This window comes from Eleutherodactylus coqui, chromosome 5 (genome assembly GCF_035609145.1).
Source record: "Eleutherodactylus coqui strain aEleCoq1 chromosome 5, aEleCoq1.hap1, whole genome shotgun sequence".
Classification (NCBI taxonomy): Eukaryota; Metazoa; Chordata; class Amphibia; order Anura; family Eleutherodactylidae; genus Eleutherodactylus; species Eleutherodactylus coqui.
This window is the reverse complement of record NC_089841.1, coordinates 256,301,398-256,325,102: the sequence shown is the minus strand read 5'-3', so window position 1 is coordinate 256,325,102 and position 23,705 is coordinate 256,301,398. Positions and strand designations below refer to the sequence as shown.

The window sequence follows — 23,705 nt, the reverse complement described above, 5'->3', positions numbered from 1 at the left end:
CTCTCTCTCTCTAGCTCTCTCTCTCTCTAGCTCTCTCTCTCTAGCTCTCTCTCTAGCTCTCTCTCTGGCTCTCTCTCGCTCTCTCGCTCTCTCTCCAGCTCTCTCTCTCTCTCGCTCTCTCTCGCTCTCTCTCTAGCTCTCTCTCTCTCTCTAGCTCTCTCTCTCTCTCTCTAGCTCTCTCTCTCTCTCTAGCTCTCTCTCTCTCTCTAGCTCTCTCTAGCTCTCTCTCTCTCTCTAGTTCTCTCTCTCTCTCTCTAGCTCTCTCTCTAGCTCTCTCTCTCTCTCTAGCTCTCTCTCTCTCTCTCTCTAGCTCTCTCTAGCTCTCTCTCGCTCTCTCTCTCGCTCTCTCTCTCGCTCTCTCTCTAGCTCTCTCTCTCTCTAGCTCTCTCTCTCTCTCTCTCTCTAGCTCTAGCTCTCTCTCTCTCTCTCTCTAGCTCTAGCTCTCTCTCTCTAGCTCTAGCTCTCTCTCTCTCTCTCTCTAGCTCTAGCTCTCTCTCTCTCTCTCTAGCTCTAGCTCTCTCTCTCTCTCTAGCTCTCTCTCTCTCTCTCTGGTATAAGTTATACATCTCCCTGGATTTACTGTATTTATTTGCACCCTTTACACACAAAAAATGCATCAAAACCACATGCAGTTTTTAATAGTGTCTGAGGCTCCTTAATAACGTACGCGGTCTTTAATTACTGCATGCAGGTTTTTTTTTTAACTTCGTTTTATTAGCAGATTGCAAACCAATTATTAAAGTCAATTCTGTGCAGTATATTTCTCATTTGCTCTGTATCTTATATCACAGTTTAATAATACATCGTCATCTCCATAACCGCTTAACATTTGAAAATAAAACCTTTAATATGTTTGGTTCATTGTGTATTTGTGTATTCATTCCTTCCACATTTATTTATCAAGATTATATTTCTTTAGCCTATAATGTGCTGTGCGAGTGTATCCATAGACCCCATATCTTTTCAAATTCATCAGGGCATCCTCTGTGTTGATAGATCACCTTTTCATAGGGGATTATAGTATCCACCATCCGCATCCAGTATGAGATAGAGGGCGGTCTTGCCGCCATCCATTGCATAGCCACCGCCTTCCTGGCTATAAACAGTGTCTCTCGAATAAATATTTTATCATGATGAGTCCATGCCTCCTCATCCATCATCCCAAATATCGCTATTTTGGGATCCAAATCCAGAGGGACTGGCAAAAGTCCGGATATAAAGATGAAAACTTCCTTATTCTTCTCCATTATAGGTCAATAACTAGTATATAACTTTTTTCTGCCGAACTACAAAATACCGTCTGCACTTTAAATCTTTCTTACTCCCCCCTTTCTTCTTATATGGGTAGAATGTTGAACATCTTGTTTCATTAAAGGGGTTGTCCCGCGAAAGCAAGTGGGGGTATACACTTCTGTATGGCCATATTAATGCACTTTGTAATGTACATCGTGCATTAATTATGAGCCATACAGAAGTTATTCACTTACCTGCTCCGTTGCTAGCGTCCCCGTCTCCATGGTGCCGTCTAATTTCAGCGTCTAATCTCCCGATTAGACGCGCTTGCGCAGTCCGGTCTTTTCCCTTCTGAATGGGGCCGCTCGTGCTGGAGAGCTGCTCCTCGTAGCTCCGCCCCATCACGTGTGCCGATTCCAGCCAATCAGGAGGCTGGAATCGGCAATGGAACGCACAGAGCCCACGGTGCACCATGGGAGAAGACCTGCGGTCCACCGTGGGTGAAGATCCCGGCGGCCATCTTCGCAAGGTAAGTAAGAAGTCACCGGAGCGCGGGGATTCGGGTAAGTACTATCCGTTTTTTTTTTTTTTAAACCCCTGCATCGGGTTTGTCTCGCGCCGAACGGGAGGTCTATTGGAAAAAAAAAAACCCGTTTCGGCGCGGGACAACCCCTTTAATTTCTCATCTGTTAGTTTTGCTGGATGTATACGTAACCAGTCTTCGGCTTACTCCGGTGAGTGCACGAAGCGGTGAGTTTCCGTCCGAAACTATCCGCAGTCTCGCAGGGCACGCCATAAAGTATGGAATTCCCTGTTGTTTAAATTTCTTTTTAATATCGATGAATGTAGCTCTTTGTTTCTGCAATTCTGCCGAGAAGTCGGGAAGTATTGATACCACTGCATCAGTCTTGCCTGTCGCAGTGTGATATCTCTGTCTCGACAGTTAAGGAGTCATGCCAATAGTGGTCTCGGGGGCGCCCATGGCACCGGTGGTTTCATTGGTACTCTGTGCGCTCTCTCCACTGCGAACATAGGTGTAAACACATCTTCTCCTAGTGTCGATTTTAGTCATTGTTGTAGGAAAGTTTCTGGGGATGCACCTTCCGCCTTCTCTGGCAGACCTATGATGCGCATATTATTTCGCCGTAGGCGGTTCTCTAGATCATCTGGTTTGGAGTGACATAGATCAGCTTTTTTAACTGCCATTTGTATTTTAGCTGAAAGCGGCCGTATTTTGTCCTCTACTGCAGAAACTCTCTCCTCCATTTCATGTAGACGTTCTCTAACGTTTTGTAAGTAGATTAACGTCTATTTTGATTTCCTCAGTTTTCCCTGTCAGAGATGTCTTACAGGTATTGATAGCCTCTAACGCCTGACGTAGTGTTGGCTCGGATTCCTGTTCTGGTTCTGTGTCAGTGTTCTTAGCTTTAGGTGTAGATTTAGCCATTTTAGTTGGTATTTCAGAGCTATCAGTTCGTGCAAAATCCTTTAGTTCGTCAACTGCAGGAGTGTTTTTTGCGCATGTGCTCATATTTGCAGATATTTATTGTTCTGTGCTTGTATTTATGAGGGATTATGCACTTTGTATTAGTATTGAAAATATATCTAGGTAGAAGCAGCAACTCAAGAAGTCTCTTAGTGTACCATGGGAATTGCGGAGCCCAGTAAAATGGTATGGTATATGCAAGTAGGTCTAGTTGCACTTTATTAATTGCATATATATTGTGTAAAGAAATGGCTCAGTTCTGCGTGTGGCCCACCACTAGTTTCTTTAGATCTTGTGCAGCGAATATATGAATGTAGGGGGGGGCTAGTTGCACTGTATCAATTGCACCTAGCCTGCCCATAAGAAGGGGTCAGTTCTGTGTATCGTCCACCACCAGCTTCTTAGATCTTGTGCAGTTAATATATGAATACAGGGAGATCTAATTACACTGTATCAGTTGCACATATTTTGTGTTGAGGGATGGTTCAGTTCTGTGCTTAGCCCGCCACCAGTTTCCTTAGGTCTTATACAGTTAATATATGAGTGCAAGGAGGTCCAACCGTACTGTCTCAACTGCACACGCCTTGTGTAAAGGAATGGTTCAATTCTGTGTGCAGCCTGTCATCAGTTTCCTAAATCTTGTGCGGTTGATTTATTAATGCTCGGAGGTCTAATTGCACTGTATCCACTGCACACACCGCATGCAAAGGAATGGTTCAGTTGTGCGCACAACCCGCCGCCCGTTAGTTTAGACTTTGTGCAGTTAATATATGATTACAGGAAGGTGCTCTGTGTAATGGCGGCTCCACGTGTTGTGCGTCTACCCTTATCAATGGCGGCTGTCTCCGGCCACACTGTGCCAGACACACATGTATCCTCAGGGAAAAATTCCTTCTCTGCTCTCCACCCGACAATACCCTGCCTCTATCTTCAGACTCAAGTCAGCCCAGTGGTATGAGTATCACAGTCCCGGTGAGCACCTCCTCCCCCGGGACCTTGTCTCCTCACCGCTGTCTGCGCTAGGGTTTTCAGGCTCCGCTGTCTTCCAGCTCTCTCTGCTCCGCCGCCGTAGCCGCACCGCGTCTCCTGCTCACCTCTCTTTCCTCCAAGCGCGCACCGAGGGGAGAGTCTGTGCAAGCCCACCTCTCTGCGGCTTAGTGCAGACCGCGGTGTTGTTCAGCTTAGGCCTCGCCGGGCTTTCGGGTACTCCTCAGGGCCGGATCTCGCAACCTCCGTCGCCGGTGGTCACCGGGGTCAGCAGGGAGTTCCTCAGCAGTTCCGCACCATGCTTTTGTTGTTCGGTAGGTTTCCTTTCAGGATTCAGCAGGATTTCCAGGGTATCTTGGGTGGGAGCTCAGCTCACATGCGACCGTCCATCTTGCCTGCTAGCCAGGCCCCCGCATGCTTGTTTTTCATAATTGTGGTTCTAACGTACAACAAAAACATGACCCCCCTAAGGCCGCTCTCACACACATGTTTAGAAAACACAGCTTGAAATTGTGGCATTTTTACCGGAATTTTGAGCAGCGTTTTCGAACACAGGTTACAGCGTTTGACAGCGCTCTTCAATGCACCCCATCATTGTGATGGGTGATGAGATGTGTTAAAAACAAAAATAGAACAGACAGCTCTCGAAAATCACAGCGTTAGAAACACCGTGTTCGAGCGCAGGTTTAAGTAAGCTCATTAAAATCTATGGGAGTGTTGTACCGCGGTTAGTACGGCGCTCGGGACACCGCGCTAAAAGCGGTAAAAAGTAGTGTGAGTGAGAGAGTGGCCTGCGGGGCTACACACAAAATTTCATGTGCAGGAAATGCGTCATATTTGGAAAGATTACGCCAAGGGGCAGATCATGTATGTAGCATGATCTAGGTATGGGTACGGGGGAGTGTGGGGTGCACCCGGGCCCCTGAGCCCTTAGGTACGCCCCTGGGTATGAGATACTTTGTCAAATGCTTTACTAAAGTCAAGATCTACTATATCCACCGCATTTCCCTGCTCAACCTAGTCAGTGATTCTGTCATAGAAGGAAATTAGATTTCTTGGCATGACTTGACCGTTACAAACCCATGCTGACTCCGGTTAATTACTCCGTTTTCATCCAAGTACTTGTATACATGCTGTTTAATAATTTGTTCAAAGATCTTTCCTGGTATAGAAGCCAGGATCAATAGCAAAGAGCCTTTTATCTTTTATCGGATGATCCGCGGCCATAATAACAAATGTTTTTTTATGTTCAGCCAATCATTCTTGTGTTCAGTTCACACATGGCAGATTTGCTTTAGATCCTCCAAGTCTGGGATTACTCTTATTGTTGTTGTATTCCATCACACTGTGAAATCAGTGAAGTACTTTCCATAATCTGAATATGCAAACAGACATTTACATCAGTGTGAAGAGAGGCCAGATAAAGGACAAGTGTCTGCAACATGAAGAATGCTAAACTTCCTTCCAAGGAGCAGAGAGCTGTTTGTGTTTGCGGAGAACAATGGGAAGTGTTGGTTTCACATTCAGGCCAATGAGCAGATTAACCACATTAAAGAGGTTTGATGGTGTCAGCGGGGGTCACGGTTCTGACACCTCTTGGGAGCTTCTTATCTGGTGTGAAACTCCACTCTATAGTGCCTGGACCTAGAAAAGGTCAATATCAATGGAAGTGACAAGGGAACAACTGGCATGGAAACAATTGGGGGATGTATTTACACCTCTGCAAACAACCAGATTAACACCTTTTATTTTCATTTTATTAGTGAAATTCACTGTTCTACTGATCCCATGACTTCAGGAAAATGTACTTCTCCTTTTGTAATCATTAAATAGTAAAAAAATATACTAAATAGAAATAAATGCAGTCGCCAGATGCTCTATATACCTGGAGGAGACGGCTGATCTAATGGGCCATGTATACGGGACAATTATTGCTCACAATGCATTCAAACAAACAAATCTGAGTGATAATCGTGCAGTGTAAATGGAAAAAATGGCCATTATTCATTCGCAAGTCGTTAACACTGACTTTCAGTAAGTGAAAAAACTATTGCTGGATCGCTGGCTTCACGTTCCGTATAAACGCTCCCCGCTCACATAGAAGCTGAAGCCCTAAGCGAGAAGCCCGCGATCCAGCGGTGAAGTCTGTCTGTCTAAATGCTCTGCACATACGTGCATCTGAGGTCCGTGGTGTGTGAAGAGATAGAACCTGACCTATCTTTGGTGTGTGATGCACGGGAGTTTCCATAGACTCCTATGGGGGCTGGATAACACGCACCACACAGCTTCTGATCGCGTGAACGGGATATTTCACTGCTAATTAAACTCAAGACTTAATAGCTGTCAATCACCCGTTTACGCGATCTTTAGTGCAGTATAGCTGCCATCTTTTCACATGCCTATACTGCGCTAAAACCACGCTCGTCTGAACGAGGCCTGACTAAGAGGACTGAACGAGCACTGGTTAAACCGAATGTTGAGTGAAGGAGCCAACGATGATTTGTATGCTGCATCAAAGGAAGGATGCGAAGAAAAGCGAATAATTATCATTGGCGTTTGGACGTTGGTCACGTTTAGAACGAACGATTATCGTTCACTGTCACTCATTTGAATGATAATCGTTTTGTCTAAAAGCATCTTAAAATGCTCCCTAATTTCTCGGCTGATTGCTGGAGGAATTGTGGGAAGAGGGGAACATATACTGCTAGATACATTGTGGAGCTGCTCTTTTCGCTAGCGGCACTGGCACTCAGTGTTTCGGTTATTGCCGTCTCTGGTTGGTCATACAGTCCACAAATCTCCATCTCCATCTCCATCGGCTCACATGTAATCCTACCAAAATTCTGAATTTTGGGAAGCAAAGTGTTTGCATTACCAAACTTATGCTCCTTGCACATCTAACAAGAACCTCACGATTCTCGTTTGCCGAACGAATGAGCTGGTGACATCATCACCAATTTATTCACTTGGGCAGCCTGTTTAGAAAAGCAGATCACTGTTGGGAATCGTGACCTTCTTGTTTAGTGTTTCCCATTGCTACGTGAACGATCAGTGTTTAAACACAACGAGAAGCCAACGAGCCAACAATGATTTTTATGCCGACTGAGGCTGAAGGCCAAACGAAAGGCAAATAATTATCTTTCATCATTCAGTCGTCGGTTCGCGTTTAAACTGAACGTTTTTCGTTCGGTTTCGCTTGTTTGAACAATTTTGTGAATGATAATCATTCTGTGTAAACACAGCATCAGTTAAAGGCCTAATGCACACGGCCATATTTGCACTGTGGGGTGTTTCCATGCCCACGAGCGGAAATCAACTGCGATATTCCGCTCGCGGGGTTTCCTATTGCAGAGGCTCGCACGGCCGCATCACCGCAGCCAGCACATCCACAGCACAGAGAGGAGACACGAGACAGATAAGCCGAGGGTCACTGCAGGGGCACAGAGTCGCATCCTGCTGTGAGGATCTCGCAGTCGGAAGCCGACCCGGCCGTCTGCATTCGGCCATACTGAGACATTGGGAAAGTGCTGACATCCCCAGAAGTGGAGAAACTCTAATGTTGATCAACCACACATACGTGTATGAAAGCATGCTCGCATGTAACATCTTTACACTCTCGAAATTTCACCAGGAAACCTGGACGTCTTGTATCCGCTGTATGGCAGAATGACTGTACATGTTCTCTTCCTGCAGGTTCTTGCGATATTTTTTATTTAGTCAGTAAATATTAGGAGCTTTGAATGTAATATCTTTATTTTACCTGCTATCTATGTACTCATCTACCTAGTTACCTTTCCATCAAACAGAAGAAAAGAAAACCGGAGTGCAGGACTTATAAAAAAAAATATATATATATATATATATATATATATATATATATATTTATTAAATATAGAAAAGTCATACATCCAAAAAGAAAAGACACAAAACTTCACATAAATATAAAAACACATAATTAACACAAATCCATATGGACGTATATCACTAGATATGTCCAGGGCAATAGCTATCAGTGCATCTCCAGTATATCCCCCATCCAGGAGGAAAAAGCAAAGTGCATGTTACAGATAATGCAAGGAGTTTTAAGTACCTATTAATAGTATAGGGCTCCCCAGAGGTCCACAGCAGTGTGGGAACTACACCCCTGATGCGCTCTCCAGAGGTCCACCATAGTGTGGGGACTAGACCCCTGACGCGCTCTCCAGAGGTCCACCATAGTGTGGGGACTAGACCCTTGACGCGCTCCCCAGAGGTCCACCATAATGCGGGTGATAGACCCCTGACGCGCTTCCCAGAGGTCCACCATAGTGTGGGGACTAGACCCCTGATGCACTCCCCAGAAGTCCACAATAGTGTGGGGACTAGACCCCTGACGCGCTCCCCAGAGGTCCACCATAATGTGGGGGCTAGACCCCTGACACACTCACCAGAAGTCCACCATAGTGTGGGGACTAAACCCGTGACGCACTCCCCAGAGGTCCACCATAGTGTGGGGGCTAGACCCCTGATGTGCTGGCCAGAGGTCCACCATAGTCTGGGGACTAGACCCCTGACGCACTCCCCAGAGTCCACCATAGTGTGGGGACTAGACCCCTGACGTGTTCCCCAGAGGTCCACCATAATGTGGGGGCTAGACCCCTGACACACTCCCCAGAAGTCCACCATAGTGTGGAGACAAAACCTCTGATGCACTTCCCAGAGGTCCACCATAGTGTGGGGGCTAGACCCCTGATGTGCTGCCCAGAGGTCCACCATAGTGTAGGGACTAGACTCCTGACGCACGTTTCCGACCAGCCAAAGCTATTGGCCTGGACATATCTAGTGATATACATCTACATGAATTTGTATTATGCTCTCAGGGATGCATATCATTATGTGGGGATTTTTTGATTTAATGTGTTTCTATATATTTGTGTGTATTTTTGTGTTTTTTCTTTTTGCATGTATGACTTCTCTATAGTTTTATAAATCCTTCACTCCAGTTTGCTTTTCCTCTGTTTGATATATATTACAGGAGGGACTTTTTGTTATACATATGGGTTATATGAAATAGATATTATTTACCGCTGATATATGAATTATTTTGAACATTTTTTATTTAGTCCCTGATATATGATTTATGATGCCTGCGGCTTTTGTTAAACTACTTACCTTTATCATTGGTTACTACGAAATGATGTTTATGTTTTCCTTTATTACATATTCCAGATAATGTACGATATCTGTTATACAACATCTAGAATGCTATAATTCACATCTATTTCATGTTCTATAACCTGCCATTTAACTTGCATTTTGTCCTGAAAATGAACATTTTAAGTAAAGACTATTGAAACAAAAAAAAGACAAAAGTATTATAGAAGTGACACTTTTATTGTCTAACCAGAAAATATATTATTATTATGTTGTCTTTTTTATACCACAGTATTTAACACGACAGATTTTCCTGGCTTACATCATATCACACTATTTTCACTGTACGTAGATAACAGGAATCTTCTGGTGGAATGAATATCGTTCAAATAATCATTCAAATGAGTGAAAGTGAATGTTAATCGCTCGGTCTAAACGTGACCAACGACTGAATGACAAACAATAATTGTTCGCTTTTCGTTCGTTGTTCATATTGTGCAGCATAAAAATCATCATCGGCTCATTCACTTATCATTCAGTTTATTCACATGAGTGTTTCTACACGGCTAATTTAGCTGCAATAAAAAATTGCGACCATCTGAAGCCTTGGTTTCCAATGTATTCATTCAGATAAGCGATTTTTAGCTGTGCAAAAACATTGAACTGGAAATAATTGGATATCAGCGACTGATAACGCAACCGACTTTATACGCAGCCAGAAAAAGACAGGTCTTACCCTATCTTTCGGATGATATACGCTGGCGGCTTACATTGACTCCTATAGGAGCTGCGAAAAAAGGGAGGGAGAAGGAGATTAGCAACGTCCAACACTGCAAAAACATTACGGTTGGCTCTAGTTAACCCCCTAGAAGCCATGCCGAGGATTTAGGCGACCGAGGGTTTCCGCGCTGCAGTGCATATATGCCGCTCGTGTCAATGGATGAGAAAACAATATTTTGGCCACAATTTGATCACAGCTATTCTTCCTTTGCGTGATTTTTGCCCGCAATGCGGCTGGTGTGATACAGGATCGCTTTCGTGAAAGAGGCCTTGAACAGCGCTCAGTCAGTCGTTCTCAGTCACTTTTACGGCGAATGTGATAGACTGAACGATTTTGAACGATGCCTCGTTTGAACAAGCTAACGATGATGTATTTGCCTGTCTAAACCGAGTGCATGAGAGCAAACGAGCTGTTGGTGATGTCACTCACTTGTTCGCTCATTCAAACAAGAATCAGCTCGTCTAAAAGAACCCTTAGCTGAACATATGTAAGATTTTTGTGTCATTTTAACATACTAATTATAACATTTTACATAAAATAATTTAATAATGAAAGTACAAAACTGGTGAAATTGTTCTAAACAAAAAAATATCATTTTGTGAATTTATATATATCTAACATGAATTGGGCTTCTGAATGGACCCATCATCAAGATATCCCATTATTATTTGGGAGGATGTGACTACAGAAAGTAATGTGAACACATAAATATTCCTAGGAAGCTGGGAAGTAGATTTCTATTTCTTTTAAGAATTTGTAATTGTCTTCAGGAATGTGACTATTTGCATATAAAAGAGACGGCCAATGACCAATGACTGGTTGACACCTCCCTCTGGCTCCAGGTAGCTGTCAGATTTCACACTTGGCTGTTCTTAAGCCTATTTAGGACTGTGTGCCCCACCAAGCCAACAGACCACTGATGGGCATCACCATGGACACATCCCTGCTGTTCATTTCTTCTCTGCTATCCTGTCTTTTGCTGGTTGACTGCTCTGAGCTACCATACCAGGAGAGGATGCTTCTCAAAGCCTTGGGGTTGAACGGACGGCCTAGTCCCATTGCTCCAGATCCTGTACCGAAGACCCTTTGGAAAATTTTTGAGAAGGGCATCAATGCAGAAAATCCATGTAGCATGGAGGGATTTCAAGTGCCTGGTAATATTGTCAGATCCTACAAAGATCAAGGTGAGTTCAGAGGATGGAAAATGAATATACCTGAAATAATTGCATGCTATCGTGATCTAAGGCTACTTTCACATATGTGTCAGAGGCTCCATTGGAATTATCTGATGCAGATTCAGCAGTTCTAGTATTTTCATTGTTCAGCTCCAGGGATGGAGCCGACAAGATAAATACACGGAAGAACCTAGGCACAGGTCGAAATGTGCGCTAACTTGGAATGGAAATAGCAATTCTATGTATATTTCTACATTAATGTCTAAATTGCTATATTTATTGACTATATACAATGTTCATCTACTGTAAATTATTACAGAATGTATCTGCTCCATATATAAGCATCTGGCCAAAAGAAAGTGTTTTATACACTTCATGGCTCTGTGATAATTCCTTGTTGTTTGCTTCATAGTCCGCGTAACACTCATGTTTTCTGTATAATTCTAAAAAGTTTCCAGCCGTGTTGCTTTTCATGAATCTTGGACTAGAGTCCGTTTAGAATAGCTGATTTCTCGGTTGGACAAGCTAATGATGTCAGAGTTCGCTCTCAGGCGGCCTGTTTATACAGTAGATATATCGTTGGCTCGTTCAAACGAGAAATCATTCAATCGTTCACATTCGCTGTTTAAGTGAGAACGACTGAACGATCGGTATTTAAACCAAATGATTTTTTTTGGGATAAGCCAACGATTTTTATGCCTGCATAAAATGAATGGAAAGTGAACGATTTATTGTTCGTGGCTGCTTTTACACTGAACGATTATTGTTCATTTTTTTGAACGATAATCACTCCATCGAAAAGCACCTTTACTTAAATTAGCTGATAGTGATTGATAGCTGCACAGTTGGCGCTTAGCTAGAAGTGCCAGTATGCACTATCAGTATCAGGCCTCTTTCACATGAGGACCTACGTGCGCAAAAATCACATGCGTAAAAAAGTTACGGCTATCAGAACCATTGGTTTCCTATGGGAAAGTTAAGATTAAGGAATTTTAGATGCTCAAACATCTGAACATTCCCCTAGGAAACCATGGGTTCCAATAGCTGCATGTTTTTTATGCACGTGATTTTTGCCTATGTGAAAGAGGCCTTAAGTGTGCTGTCACTTCATAAAGGGGTTAATATCCTACAGACCATGTGCCTGAAATGATAATAATAATATACAATATATGAAGGCCGATGTGCCTCGGCCACATAGGAAAATAATGTAAAAGTTTATTAAGTATATATAGAAATAACAGTAACACCATCCAGAGTGAACAAGTTAAAAACAATTAAAATATGAATTTATAGGTAACCACCAAAATAAGAGTCACCTAACCCCACAAGGGGTAAAGAGACAAAAATGTGCAAGTAGTTAGATAGGCATGCAAAAAGCGCTAGTGCAGGAATCACCATAAATATAGCAAAATATCACCCAAATAAGCATTCTAGATAACATAGAAAATGCTTAAAATAGAACACCAAATCAAGACAGTTCCCATCTAACAAGATGGGGGAAATGCTATATCATAGAGCAAGCTAAACCGCTATTAATGATACGCATGCGGTTTGTTACACCCTCCTGGAGGGTATGACAAACTGCACGTGTATCGCTAGTAGCGGTCTAGCTTCATCCCCTTATTCACTCTACATGCGCCTCTGCATTTATATATTTTTGCTCAAGTTCATTTAGTACATGGGGAGATTTTTGTGCACTCCGTACCCTCATTATTAGTGTGGTGCCCACTGTTTCTATGATGTCTAATATGACCCAAAGTTATCTAGGCTCTGTAATATAACTTCATTATACTTTCCTGCTTTGATCTTACATCAAACTACTTAAAGACATTGTACATTAGTTATATTAGTACGTAAGTATAAATGTCTGATTACGTATATTTTAAGATCAGACATCCTCGTTCCCTTTTTGGAGACCACTTTCCGCCAATCCTGATAGAAAATATATGAAAGTTAAAAAACAAATCTGAAACAAGGTTCAAATGGGTGTAAGGTGCTTTTAGACGGAACGATTATCATTCAAAGGAACGTGAGTGGACGATAATCTTTCAGTCTAAACGCAGTCAATGATGAACGATAATCATTCGGTTTTTGCCCGTCCTTTATCTTATGCAGCATAAAACCCATTGTTGTCTCGTTTACTTATTGTTGGGTTTAACCAGCGCTTGTTCAGTCGTTTTCATCCACTTATACAACAAATGTGAAAGACTGAACTACTCTGAATGATTTCTCCTATGAGTGAGCCAACAATGTATCGGCCTCTGTAATCAGAGTGCATTTGCGAATAAGCTGGCCAGGACGTCACTCACTTGTTCAAACAATAAATCGGCTTGTTTAAAAGGACACTTAAGGCCCATTTAGACACAACGATCATCACCCAAAAGACGTCTTTTGAGCGATAACCGTTGCGTCTAAACGCCTGCCTATCTTGCAATTTTCGTGCACTGTTCGTTCATCAGTTCGAGTTTTCTAGAAATGAGCAATGACTCTTATCAGCGGCACAGGCTGATATCTCAGCTGGCAGCGCTGATAAAATTCTCTCAGCTGGTATCCCGCTGGCAGGTATGCATACAGTGGGAGCCTAATTAGCTACTTAAGAGCTTATGCAAAGTGAACGCTCAAAACTGTCACTCAAACCGCTGTTTGAGCTAAATTTGAGCGATCATTTTGCTGTGTAAATGCAAACGATTATCACTCAAAAGATGGCTTTTGTGTGAATTTTGAGCGATAATCGCTGTGTCTAAATGTGTCTTTAGATATGATATTCCTGGGAAACGAATCTAACCTTGCTTTTTGCATAACATACATAACTCACGTGGACCATTGATCCAATATAATACCCGCTCTCTGAAGTCCACGGGCTATTACTTCTTTTAGGGTTGTTTAAAACATATATTGGTGCGCATGGAGTCTTACAAGAATTTTATTTTAGTATATTAATAACTAGAGATGAGCGAACGTACTCGTCCAAGCTTGATATTCGTGCGAATATTACGGTGTTCGGGATGCTCGTTACTCGTAACGAGTACCACGCGGTGTTCCGGTTACTTTCAGTTTCCTCTCTGAGACGTTAGTGCGCTTTTCTGGCCAATTGAAAGACAGGGAAGGCATTACAACTTCCCCCTGTGACGTTCAAGCCCTATACCACCCCCCTGCTGTGAGTGGCTGGGGTGATCAGATGTCACCCGAGTATAAAAGTCGGCCCCTCCCGCGGCTCGGCTCAGATGCCGTGTGAGTTAGTGAGGGAAAGTGCTGTTCTATTGAAGTTGCTGTAGGGAAAGTGTTTGTAGTGAGTGTAGGCTTCAAGAACCCCAACGGTCCTTCTTAGGGCCACATCTACGTGTGTGCAGGCTGCTGTTATCAGTGGAAAAATTTTTATTTTTTTTCCTCAAAATCGGCAGTGCAGAGCATTGCACCCGGTATTAGGGACAGAAGTGGTGCTTAGGCAGGGAGAGTGTTAGGAGTGAGTGTAGCCTTCAAGAACCTCAACGGTCCTTTCTAGGGCCAAATTTAACCGTGTGCAGTACTGTGCTGGCTGCTGTTAGCAGTGTTGCATTTTTTTTTTTTTCTAAAAATCGTCTGTGCAGAGCATTGCACCCTCCATTGATACTATAGGGACAGAATTGTGTAGGCAGGGCCACAACACAGTTATTGTTCATTGAATATACGCAGTGGGGCCTTCCCTTTGCAAAAAAGCGAAAAAATTATATTTGGCCTGCCTGTGTTAGTCCTAAGGTCTCCGTGTACGTGTGTGCTGCGTGGAGAACGTACAAAAATCAGACGCAACCAGCTACGGTTTACTGCAGGCTTATGCCATTGTCTTTCCTGACTGGCAAATACCTGCTCTGCCAGAGTTAATAACTCTGCTACACTAAAGTTGTGTGACACTTTTTCAGGGCCACACCACAGTTATTAAACGTATTGTTCATTGAATATACGCAGTGGGGCCTTCCCTTTGCAAAAAAGCGAAAAAATTATATTTGGCCTGCCTGTGTCAGTCCTAAGGTCTCCGTGTACGTGTGTGCTGCGTGGAGAACGTACAAAAATCAGACGCAACCAGCTACGGTTTACTGCAGGCTTGCGCCATTGTCTTTCCTGACTGGCAAATACCTGCTCTGCCAGAGTTAATAACTCTGCTACACTAAAGTTGTGTGACACTTTTTCAGGGCCACACCACAGTTATTAAACGTATTGTTCATTGAATATACGCAGTGGGGCCTTCCCTTTGCAAAAAAGCGAAAAAATTATATTTGGCCTGCCTGTGTCAGTCCTAAGGTCTCCGTGTACGTGTGTGCTGCGTGGAGAACGTACAAAAATCAGACGCAACCAGCTACGGTTTACTGCAGGCTTGCGCCATTGTCTTTCCTGACTGGCAAATACCTGCTCTGCCAGAGTTAATAACTCTGCTACACTAAAGTTGTGTGACACTTTTTCAGGGCCACACCACAGTTATTAAACGTATTGTTCATTGAATATACGCAAAAAAGCGAAAAAATTATATTTGACCTGCAGGCTTGCGCCAATTTATTTCCTGCCTGGGAAATCAAATCACTGGTAATACAGCATTCTGAGGGGTAGGGGTAGGCCTAGAGGACGTGGACGCGGCCGAGGACGCGGAGGGCCAAGTGAGGGTGTGGGCACAGGCCGAGCTCCTGATCCAGGTGTGTCGCAGCTGACTGCTGCGTGATTAGGAGAGAGGCACGTTTCTGGCGTCCCCACATTCATCGCCCAATTAATGGGTCCACGCGGGAGACCTTTATTAGAAAATGAGCAGTGTGAGCAGGTCCTGTCCTGGATGGCAGAAAGTGCTTCGAGCAAGCTATCATCCACCCAGAGTTCTGCGCCGTCCAGTGCTGCAAATCCGAATCCTCTGTCTGCTGCTCCTCCTTCCTCCCAGCCTCCTCACTCCACTACAATGACACATGCTCAGGAGCAGGAACACTCCCAGGAACTTTTCTCGGGCCCCTGCTCAGATTGGGCAGCAGTGGTTCCTCTACCACCAGAGGAGTTTATCGTCACTGATGCCCAACCATTGGAAAGTTCCCGGGGTCCGGGGGATGAGGCTGGGGACTTCCGGCAACTGTCTCAAGACCTTTCAGTGGGTGAGGAGGACGATGATGATGAGACACAGTTGTCTTGCAGTGAGGTAGTAGTAAGGGCAGTAAGTCCGAGGGAGCAGCGCACAGAGGATTCGGAGGAAGAGCAGCAGGAAGATGAGGTGACTGACCCCACCTGGTGTGCAACGCCTACACAGGACAGGTCTTCAGAGGGGGAGGCACGGGCAGCAGCAGGGCAGGTTGCAAGAGGCAGTGCGGTGGCCAGGGGTAGAGGCAGGGCCAGACCGAATAATCCACCAAGTGTTTCCCAAAGCGCCCCCTCGCGCCATGCCACCCTGCAGAGGCCGAGGTGCTCTAAGGTCTGGCAGTTTTTCACAGAGACGCCTGACGACCGACGAACAGTGGTGTGCAACCTTTGTCGCGCCAAGATCAGCCGGGGAGCCACCACCAACAGCCTGACCACCACCAGCATGCGCAGACATATGATGGCCAAGCACCCCACAAGGTGGGACGAAGGCCGTTCACCGCCTCCGGTTTGCACCGCTGCCTCTCCCCCTGTGCCCCAACCTGCCACTGAGATACAACCCCCCTCTCAGGACACAGGCACGACCGTCTCATGGCCTGCACCCACACCCTCACCTCCGCTGTCCTCGGCCCAATCCAGCAATGTCTCGCACCGCACCGTCCAGCCGTCGCTAGCGCAAGTCTTTGAGCGGAAGCGCAAGTACGCCGCCACGCACCCGCACGCTCAATTGTTAACCGTCCACATAGCCAAATTTATCAGCCTTGAGATGCTGCCGTATAGGGTTGTGGAAACGAAGTCCTTCAAAGCTATGATGGCGGCGGCGGCCCCGCGCTACTCAGTTCCCAGTCGCCACTACTTTTCCCGATGTGCCGTCCCAGCCCTGCACGACCACGTCTCCCGCAACATTGTACGCGCCCTCACCAATGCGGTTAGTGGCAAGGTCCACTTAACAACGGACACGTGGACAAGCACAGGCGGGCAGGGCCACTACATCTCCCTGACGGCACATTGGGTGAATTTAGTGGAGGCTGGGACAGAGTCAGAGCCTGGGACCGCTCACGTCCTACCCACCCCCAGAATTGCGGGCCCCAGCTCGGTGGTGGTATGTTCGGCGGTGTATGCTTCTTCCACTAAAGCACCCTCCTCCTCCTCCTCAACCTCTGTCTCGCAATCTAGATGTGTCAGCAGCAGCAGGACGTCGCCAGCAGTCGGTGTCGCGCGGCGTGGCAGCACAGCGGTGGGCAAGCGTCAGCAGGCCGTGCTGAAACTACTCAGCTTAGGAGATAGGAGGCACACGGCCCACGAACTGCTGCAGGGTCTGACAGAGCAGACCGACCGTTGGCTTGCGCCGCTGAGCCTCCAACCGGGCATGGTCGTGTGTGACAACGGCCGTAACCTGGTGGCGGCTCTGCAGCTCGGCAGCCTCACGCACGTGCCATGCCTGGCCCACGTCTTTAATTTGGTGGTTCAGCGCTTTCTGAAAAGCTACCCACGCTTGTCAGACCTGCTCGTAAAGGTGCTTCGGCTCTGCGCACATTTCCGCAAGTCCCACACGGACGCTGCCACCCTGCGCACCCTGCAACATCGGTTTAATCTGCCAGTGCACCGACTGCTGTGCGACGTGCCCACACGGTGGAACTCTACGCTCCACATGTTGGCTAGGCTCTATGAGCAGCGTAGAGCTATAGTGGAATACCAACTCTAACATGGGCGGCGCAGTGGGAGTCAGCCTCCTCAATTCTTTTCAGAAGAGTGGGCCTGGTTGGCAGACATCTGCCAGGTCCTTCGAAACTTTGAGTAGTCTACCCAGGTGGTGAGCGGCGATGCTGCAATCATTAGCGTCACCATTCCTCTGCTATGCCTCTTGAAAAGTTCCCTGCAAACCATAAAGGCAGCCGCTTTGCGCTCGGAAACAGAGCCGGGGGAAGACAGTATGTCGCTGGATAGTCAGAGCACCCTCCTGTCTATATCTCAGCGCGTTCAGGAGGAGGAGGAGGAGCATGAGGAGGATGAGGAGGAGGGGGAAGAGACAGCTTGGCCCACTGCTGAGGGTACCCATGCTGCTTGCCTGTCATCATTTCAGCGTGTATGGCCTGAGGAGGAGGAGGAGGAGGAGGAGGAGGATCCTGAAAGTGATCTTCCTAGTGCGGACAGCCATGTGTTGCGTACAGGTACCCTGGCACACATGGTTGACTTCATGTTAGGATGCCTTTCTCGTGACCCTCGCATTCAACGCATTCTGGCCACTACGGATTACTGGGTGTACACACTGCTCGACCCACGCTATAAGGAGAACCTTCCCACTCTCATTCCCGAAGAGGAAAGGGGTTCGAGAGTGTTGCTATACCACAGGACCCTGGTGGACAAGCTGATGGTAAAATTCCCATCCGACAGCGGTAGTGGCAGAAGGCGCAGTTCCGAGGGTGAGGTAGCAGGGGAGGTGCGTAGATCGAGCAGCATGTACAGCCCAGGCAGTGCAACAGTCTTTAAGGGCCTGGCCAGCTTTATGGCTCCCCAGCAAGACTGTGTCACCGCTCCCCAGTCAAGGCTGAGTCGGCGGGAGCACTGTAAAAGGATGGTGAGGGAGTACGTAGCCGATCGCACGACCATCCTCGGTGACGCCTCTGCCCCCTACAACTACTGGGTGTCGAAGCTGGACACGTGGCCTGAACTAGTGCTGTATGCCCTGGAGGTGCTTGCTTGTCCTGCGGCTAGCGTCTTGTCGGAGAGGGTGTTTAGTGCGGCTGGGGGAATCATCACAGATAAGCGTACCCGCCTGTCAACCGAAAGTGCCGACAGGCTAACACTCATCAAGATGAACAAAGCCTGGATTTCCCCAGACTTCTCTTCTCCACCAGCGGACAGCAGTGATACGTAAGCAATACGTAGGCTGCACCCGCGGATGGAAGCTACGTTCTCTCTCACCATCCAAAACGGGGACATTTCTGCTTCATCAATCTGTGTCTAATATTCCTCCTCCTCCTCCTCCTCCTCCTCCTGCTCCTCCTCCTGAAACCTCACGTAATCACGCTGAACGGGCAATTTTTCTTAGGGCCACAAGGCTCACTCATAATTTTTCTAAACAATTTTTATATGTTTCAATGCTCTTAAAAGCGTTGAAACTTTAACTTGAACCAATTTTTAGTTAAACTGGGCTGCCTCCAGGCCTAGTTACCACTTAAGCCACATTAACCAAAGCGATTAATGGGTTTCACCTGCCCTCTTGGTTGGCCATGGCCAATTTTTTTGATGTACATTAGTACTGTTGATTCAGCAATTTTTGTGGGCCCTCGCCTACAGTGTAATCAAATGAATTTTTAGCCCACCTGCATTACAGCTGACGTTACATCCGCTGTGTTGGGCAATGCAATGTGATATTTCTGTGTACCGCCGGTGGCTTCCTGGCACCCACCCATGCTGTGGGTCCACAGGGAATTATAAATGCATCTGTTTCCACTTGTAAAGAACCCCAGTCTGACTGGGGCATGCAGTGTGGGCCGAAGCCCACCTGCATTAAGCACGACATTACTACCTCAGCTGTGTTGGGCAATGCAATGGGATATTTTTGTGTACCGCCGGTGGGTTCCAGGGAGCCACCCATGCTGTAGGTGCACACGGAGTTTAACCTACATGTGTCCACTTGTAAAGAACCCAGTCAGACTGGGGCATGCAGTGTGGGCCGAAGCCCACCTGCATTAAGCACGACATTACTACCTCAGCTGTGTTGGGCAATGCAATGGGATATTTTTGTGTATCGCCGGTGGGTTCCAGGGAGCCACCCATGCTGTCGGTCGACAGGGACTTCACAATAGGGAGTTGTACCTGCCTGTGTCTATGAATTAAAAAGCCCGGTCTGACTGGGGCATGCAGAGACACCTTGACAGAATGAATAGTGTGTGGCACATAGGTTCCCCATTGCTATGCCCACATGTGCAGCTCCTGATGGAGGTGGCACAGGATTCTATTTCTCATTGCTTCTGTACAGCATTGTGGGCTATCGCCCCGCCCCTTTTAAAGAGGGTCGCTGCCTAGCCGTGCCAACCCTCTGCAGTGTGTGCCTGCGGTTCCTCGTGATGGCAGACGCACTTCTAAATAGACAGGAGGGTGGTGTGGCATGAGGGCAGCTGAAGGCTGCGCAGGGACACTTTGGTGTGCGCTGTGGGGGGGGGGGGGGCAGCATGTAACCCAGGAGAAGTGGCAGCGGAGTGTCATGCAGGCAGTGATTGTGCTTTGTTGGAGGTAGTGTGGTGCTTAGCAAAGGTATGCCATGCTAATGAGGGCTTTTCAGAAGTAAAAGTTTTTGGGAGGAGGGGGGGGGGCCCACTCTTGCCGCTATTGTGGCTTAATAGTGGGACCTGTGAACTTGAGATGCAGCCCAACATGTAGCCCCTCGCCTGCCATATCCGTTGCTGTGTCGTTCCCATCACTTTCTTGAATTGCCCAGATTTTCACACAAGGAAACCTTAGCGAGCATCGGCGAAATACAAAAATGCTCGGGTCGCCCATTGACTTCAATGGGGTTCGTTACTCGAAACGAACCCTCGAGCATCGCGAAAAGTTCGTCCCGAGTAACGAGCACCCGAGCATTTTGGTGCTCGCTCATCTCATGAATTATTAATCTCCAGAACCATAAACTGCTGAAATTCAGGAAAATTTTGCATGTTAAGGCCTCATTCGCACGAGCGTTGTGATTTTTTGCCGCCCATATCAAATGAATGAGAAAAAGCTGTTGATAAAATTTGTGTTTTCACGCCAAGTCACATGGCCGGGTGCAGTGTGTATACGCCACAGCCCCGCATTCCTTTAGTCAGGAGAAATGCACAGCATGGCTTCTATTCTTTAAATAGAGCTAGCTGACATGGTTTAGCAGTGCTAACAGTTGTTAAACTCCCTCCACCTCCCTTTGTTGGTAGCTCCCATAAAAGCCTATGGGAGCCACCAGGTGATCACAGACGAAATATTGGCTGGAGTATTTAGCCGCCGATGTCCTGTTTTCATCTGGCCAACGTTTTTACATGGCTAATAATCGCCCATGTGAATAAATGCATTGGAATCCAATGCTTTACATGGTGGTGATTTTCAGCCAAAGAAAACAGCCATTACTTACTGAGTATGCAGTGCATATAGATACATCCTCTCACCATGCAGGTAGCTGACTACGAAATGGGGGAGCGAATAACACCTGTGTAGGACACCGCTGAGACAGCCACTCACACTGCCTATTGATATAGAGGGGGTGGCTGCTTGGCGTATACTCCCACACATAGTGGATACAAAGTGCCAGACCATTCTGATATATGTAGTTCACCATGCAGACCAGCAACCTATTAATGACACCATGATAATTCGGCGGGTTGCCCTGCACTTCCATCAGTGAACCACATTGGTACTGCCACCCTGGGCTCCCCCGGGAGTCTTAAAATGTATATGTCTTGTATTTCCACTTCTGTTTATCATGGTTAAATAGCATTTAAATAACATTTATTTACACCATTTCTTTTACATGCCCATTGTGTACAAATGAGGGTTCACTGATGCAAAAAGAAATACTTGTGTAAATCAGCTCTTAAAGGGATTGTCTGGGATTAGAGAAGTACGGCTTCCTTCCAAAAATAGTGTCACCGTCTGCAGATTGGTTGAAGTACTACAGCTCATATCCATTAACTTAAATGGATCTGAACTGCAATATCAGACACAATCCACGGACAAGTGTGGTGCTGTGCTTGGAAGAAAGCAGCCATCTTTTTTTACCCTGAACAACCGCTTTAAAGTAGTAGTAAAGCCAATTAAATAATGTTGCTTTTTGCTTATTTTCTTTTTCATAGGGCCTTTGAGCTTCACCGATATGTCTCAAGAATCGTTATGCCTCAAAAAACATCTCTTCTTTAACCTTTCTGTGGTGGAAAGCAAAGAACAAGTAACACTTGGACAACTGGAGGTCAAATTCAAGCACAACACATACCAAGGGCAAGAATTCCAGATTCGATTGTACCATCCTTTGCGGATGGCCTTAAAGAGCATGAGAGACCACAAGACCAATAGAAAACTTCTGTTTGCTCAGTCATTTCGCCTTCATCATAAGTCCCTTTCTTTCGACCTTACAAAGGTGACACAAGACTGGGCCAACACAAACAACAACATGGGGCTTATTCTTGAAATAAATGCCAATAGTAATTCTAGCGTGGTGGATCATCTTTATTCCTCTTGTGAGCAGATCCATTCTTTCATCCATGCCTCTTTACTTACCGTTTCCCTTGACCCAGCCCATTGCAAAGCAAGACGTATCAGAAGAAGCACAGAGCCATCACTGCCAACTCCAAGCAATATTTGCAAAAAGAGAAGACTATACATTGACTTCAAGGATGTTGGATGGCAGAACTGGGTTATCGCCCCTCGTGGTTACATGGCCAACTACTGCCATGGAGAGTGTCCTTATCCACTGACTGAGATGTTGAAGGGCACCAACCATGCTGTACTACAGACACTGGTACACTCTATAGAGCCAGATGTTACACCCTTGCCTTGTTGTACTCCAATTAAGCTCTCACCTATCTCCATGCTTTATTATGACAATAATGACAATGTTGTATTAAGACATTATGAAGATATGGTAGTTGATGAATGTGGCTGCAAATGAAACTTTATTACCATTAAACTGTCAACTCCTCCTTATTTGGATTTATTTTGGAACACTTTATTCTATTCTGAGATAGCCACCTTCTCCAAAAAAGGAAAAAGGACCTTTGAAACTACATTTGTGTGAAAATCCTCATAGAATGAGTATTAACTCTTTCCAATCTGCTGTCTGATGTCTAAAGACATTCTGATTGAAGGCTGTACAGCTCTGATGTCGGAAGACGTCCGGCAGGGTATTCTTACTGTAGATTACTGGCCGCTCTGTTGTCAGGGGGGCCTCTCCAGCATATCCCATACCACAGTACCGGCTCTAGCCAGCAGATGGCGCCATTGTATAATGGCAAAAAGAGAAAGTCCCCTAGCAAATGCTGTATTGCAAAGGGTTAAGCAAATGAATGGAGAACTTCACTAAAATCTGGATTTATTAGATTAATAACACCTCTTTGTACATTGAAATTAAGAATATTTCTGGAGCCTCGGGAGTCTTCATTTTGTGCCTCAACTGTTGAAGTGGAATAAGATTTGATAAAAGACACTTCCATCTTTTCTAATACAGACTAGCATGACACTTGGCTACATTCTGCTTTACGATAGTGGAAAAGAAGAAGCCATGTTTATTCCCATGTCTGGAGCAGCCACTCTAAATTTGCACTAAATGGCTAGTTTTTTGGAGCTTTAAAAGGAGACAGGCGGACTCCTGCATACTTGCATATTGAATGACTTATGTTTCAATGAAAATTTTATTGTGTGTTTAAAGGGACACTTTGAGGAGAAAAAAATTCCATGCCTGTCTCCATCTGATTGCCTGTCCCCATACTGTGAAGGTCCCCTTTGTGTATTATAGCCACTGCCATACAGTATTGTCTCCTGTCTGATGCTTATCAGGGACCATCTTGAGAACAATATCATTTTTTTGTTTCTTACCGTTTCACATCTCTTCCATGATGCATCAGCAATTTAATCATTATCTTCTATATTCACCTAAATAAGCTACAGCGAGTGGTGATCCCTTCTGTGAAAACTGTGGGACAGGCGCTGTATGATTGGAGTGTGTGCGCATCCTCTCTAGGCAGTTTCTGTGGTAGGAATCATGTAGTAGCATCACAGAAACTGGGCATTTGACCAGAAAATAAATCCATAACTCCAAGCAGAACTGAGTGCCTGAGGGAGGAGGAAAAAAAAAAAAAAAGAA

At 45.7% G+C, this 23,705-nt stretch overlaps 1 protein-coding gene across 1 annotated transcript; it reads left to right on the top strand.

Annotated features, from left to right (window-relative positions):
* Positions 1-10,551: 10,551 nt before the first annotated feature.
* Positions 10,552-22,514, top strand: LOC136628965 (derriere protein-like). The gene is made up of 3 exons (XM_066605039.1): positions 10,552-10,804; positions 11,971-11,976; positions 21,703-22,514. Exons 1-3 carry the CDS (start codon positions 10,552-10,554, stop codon positions 22,512-22,514), a joined length of 1,071 nt encoding a protein of 356 aa, XP_066461136.1.
* The last annotated feature ends 1,191 nt before the right edge of the window (positions 22,515-23,705 follow it).

Coding starts and splice junctions, on each gene's coding strand:
- LOC136628965 (XM_066605039.1), top strand. CDS start 10,552: ATGGACACATCCCTGCTGTTCATTTCTTCTCTGCTATCCTGTCTTTTG.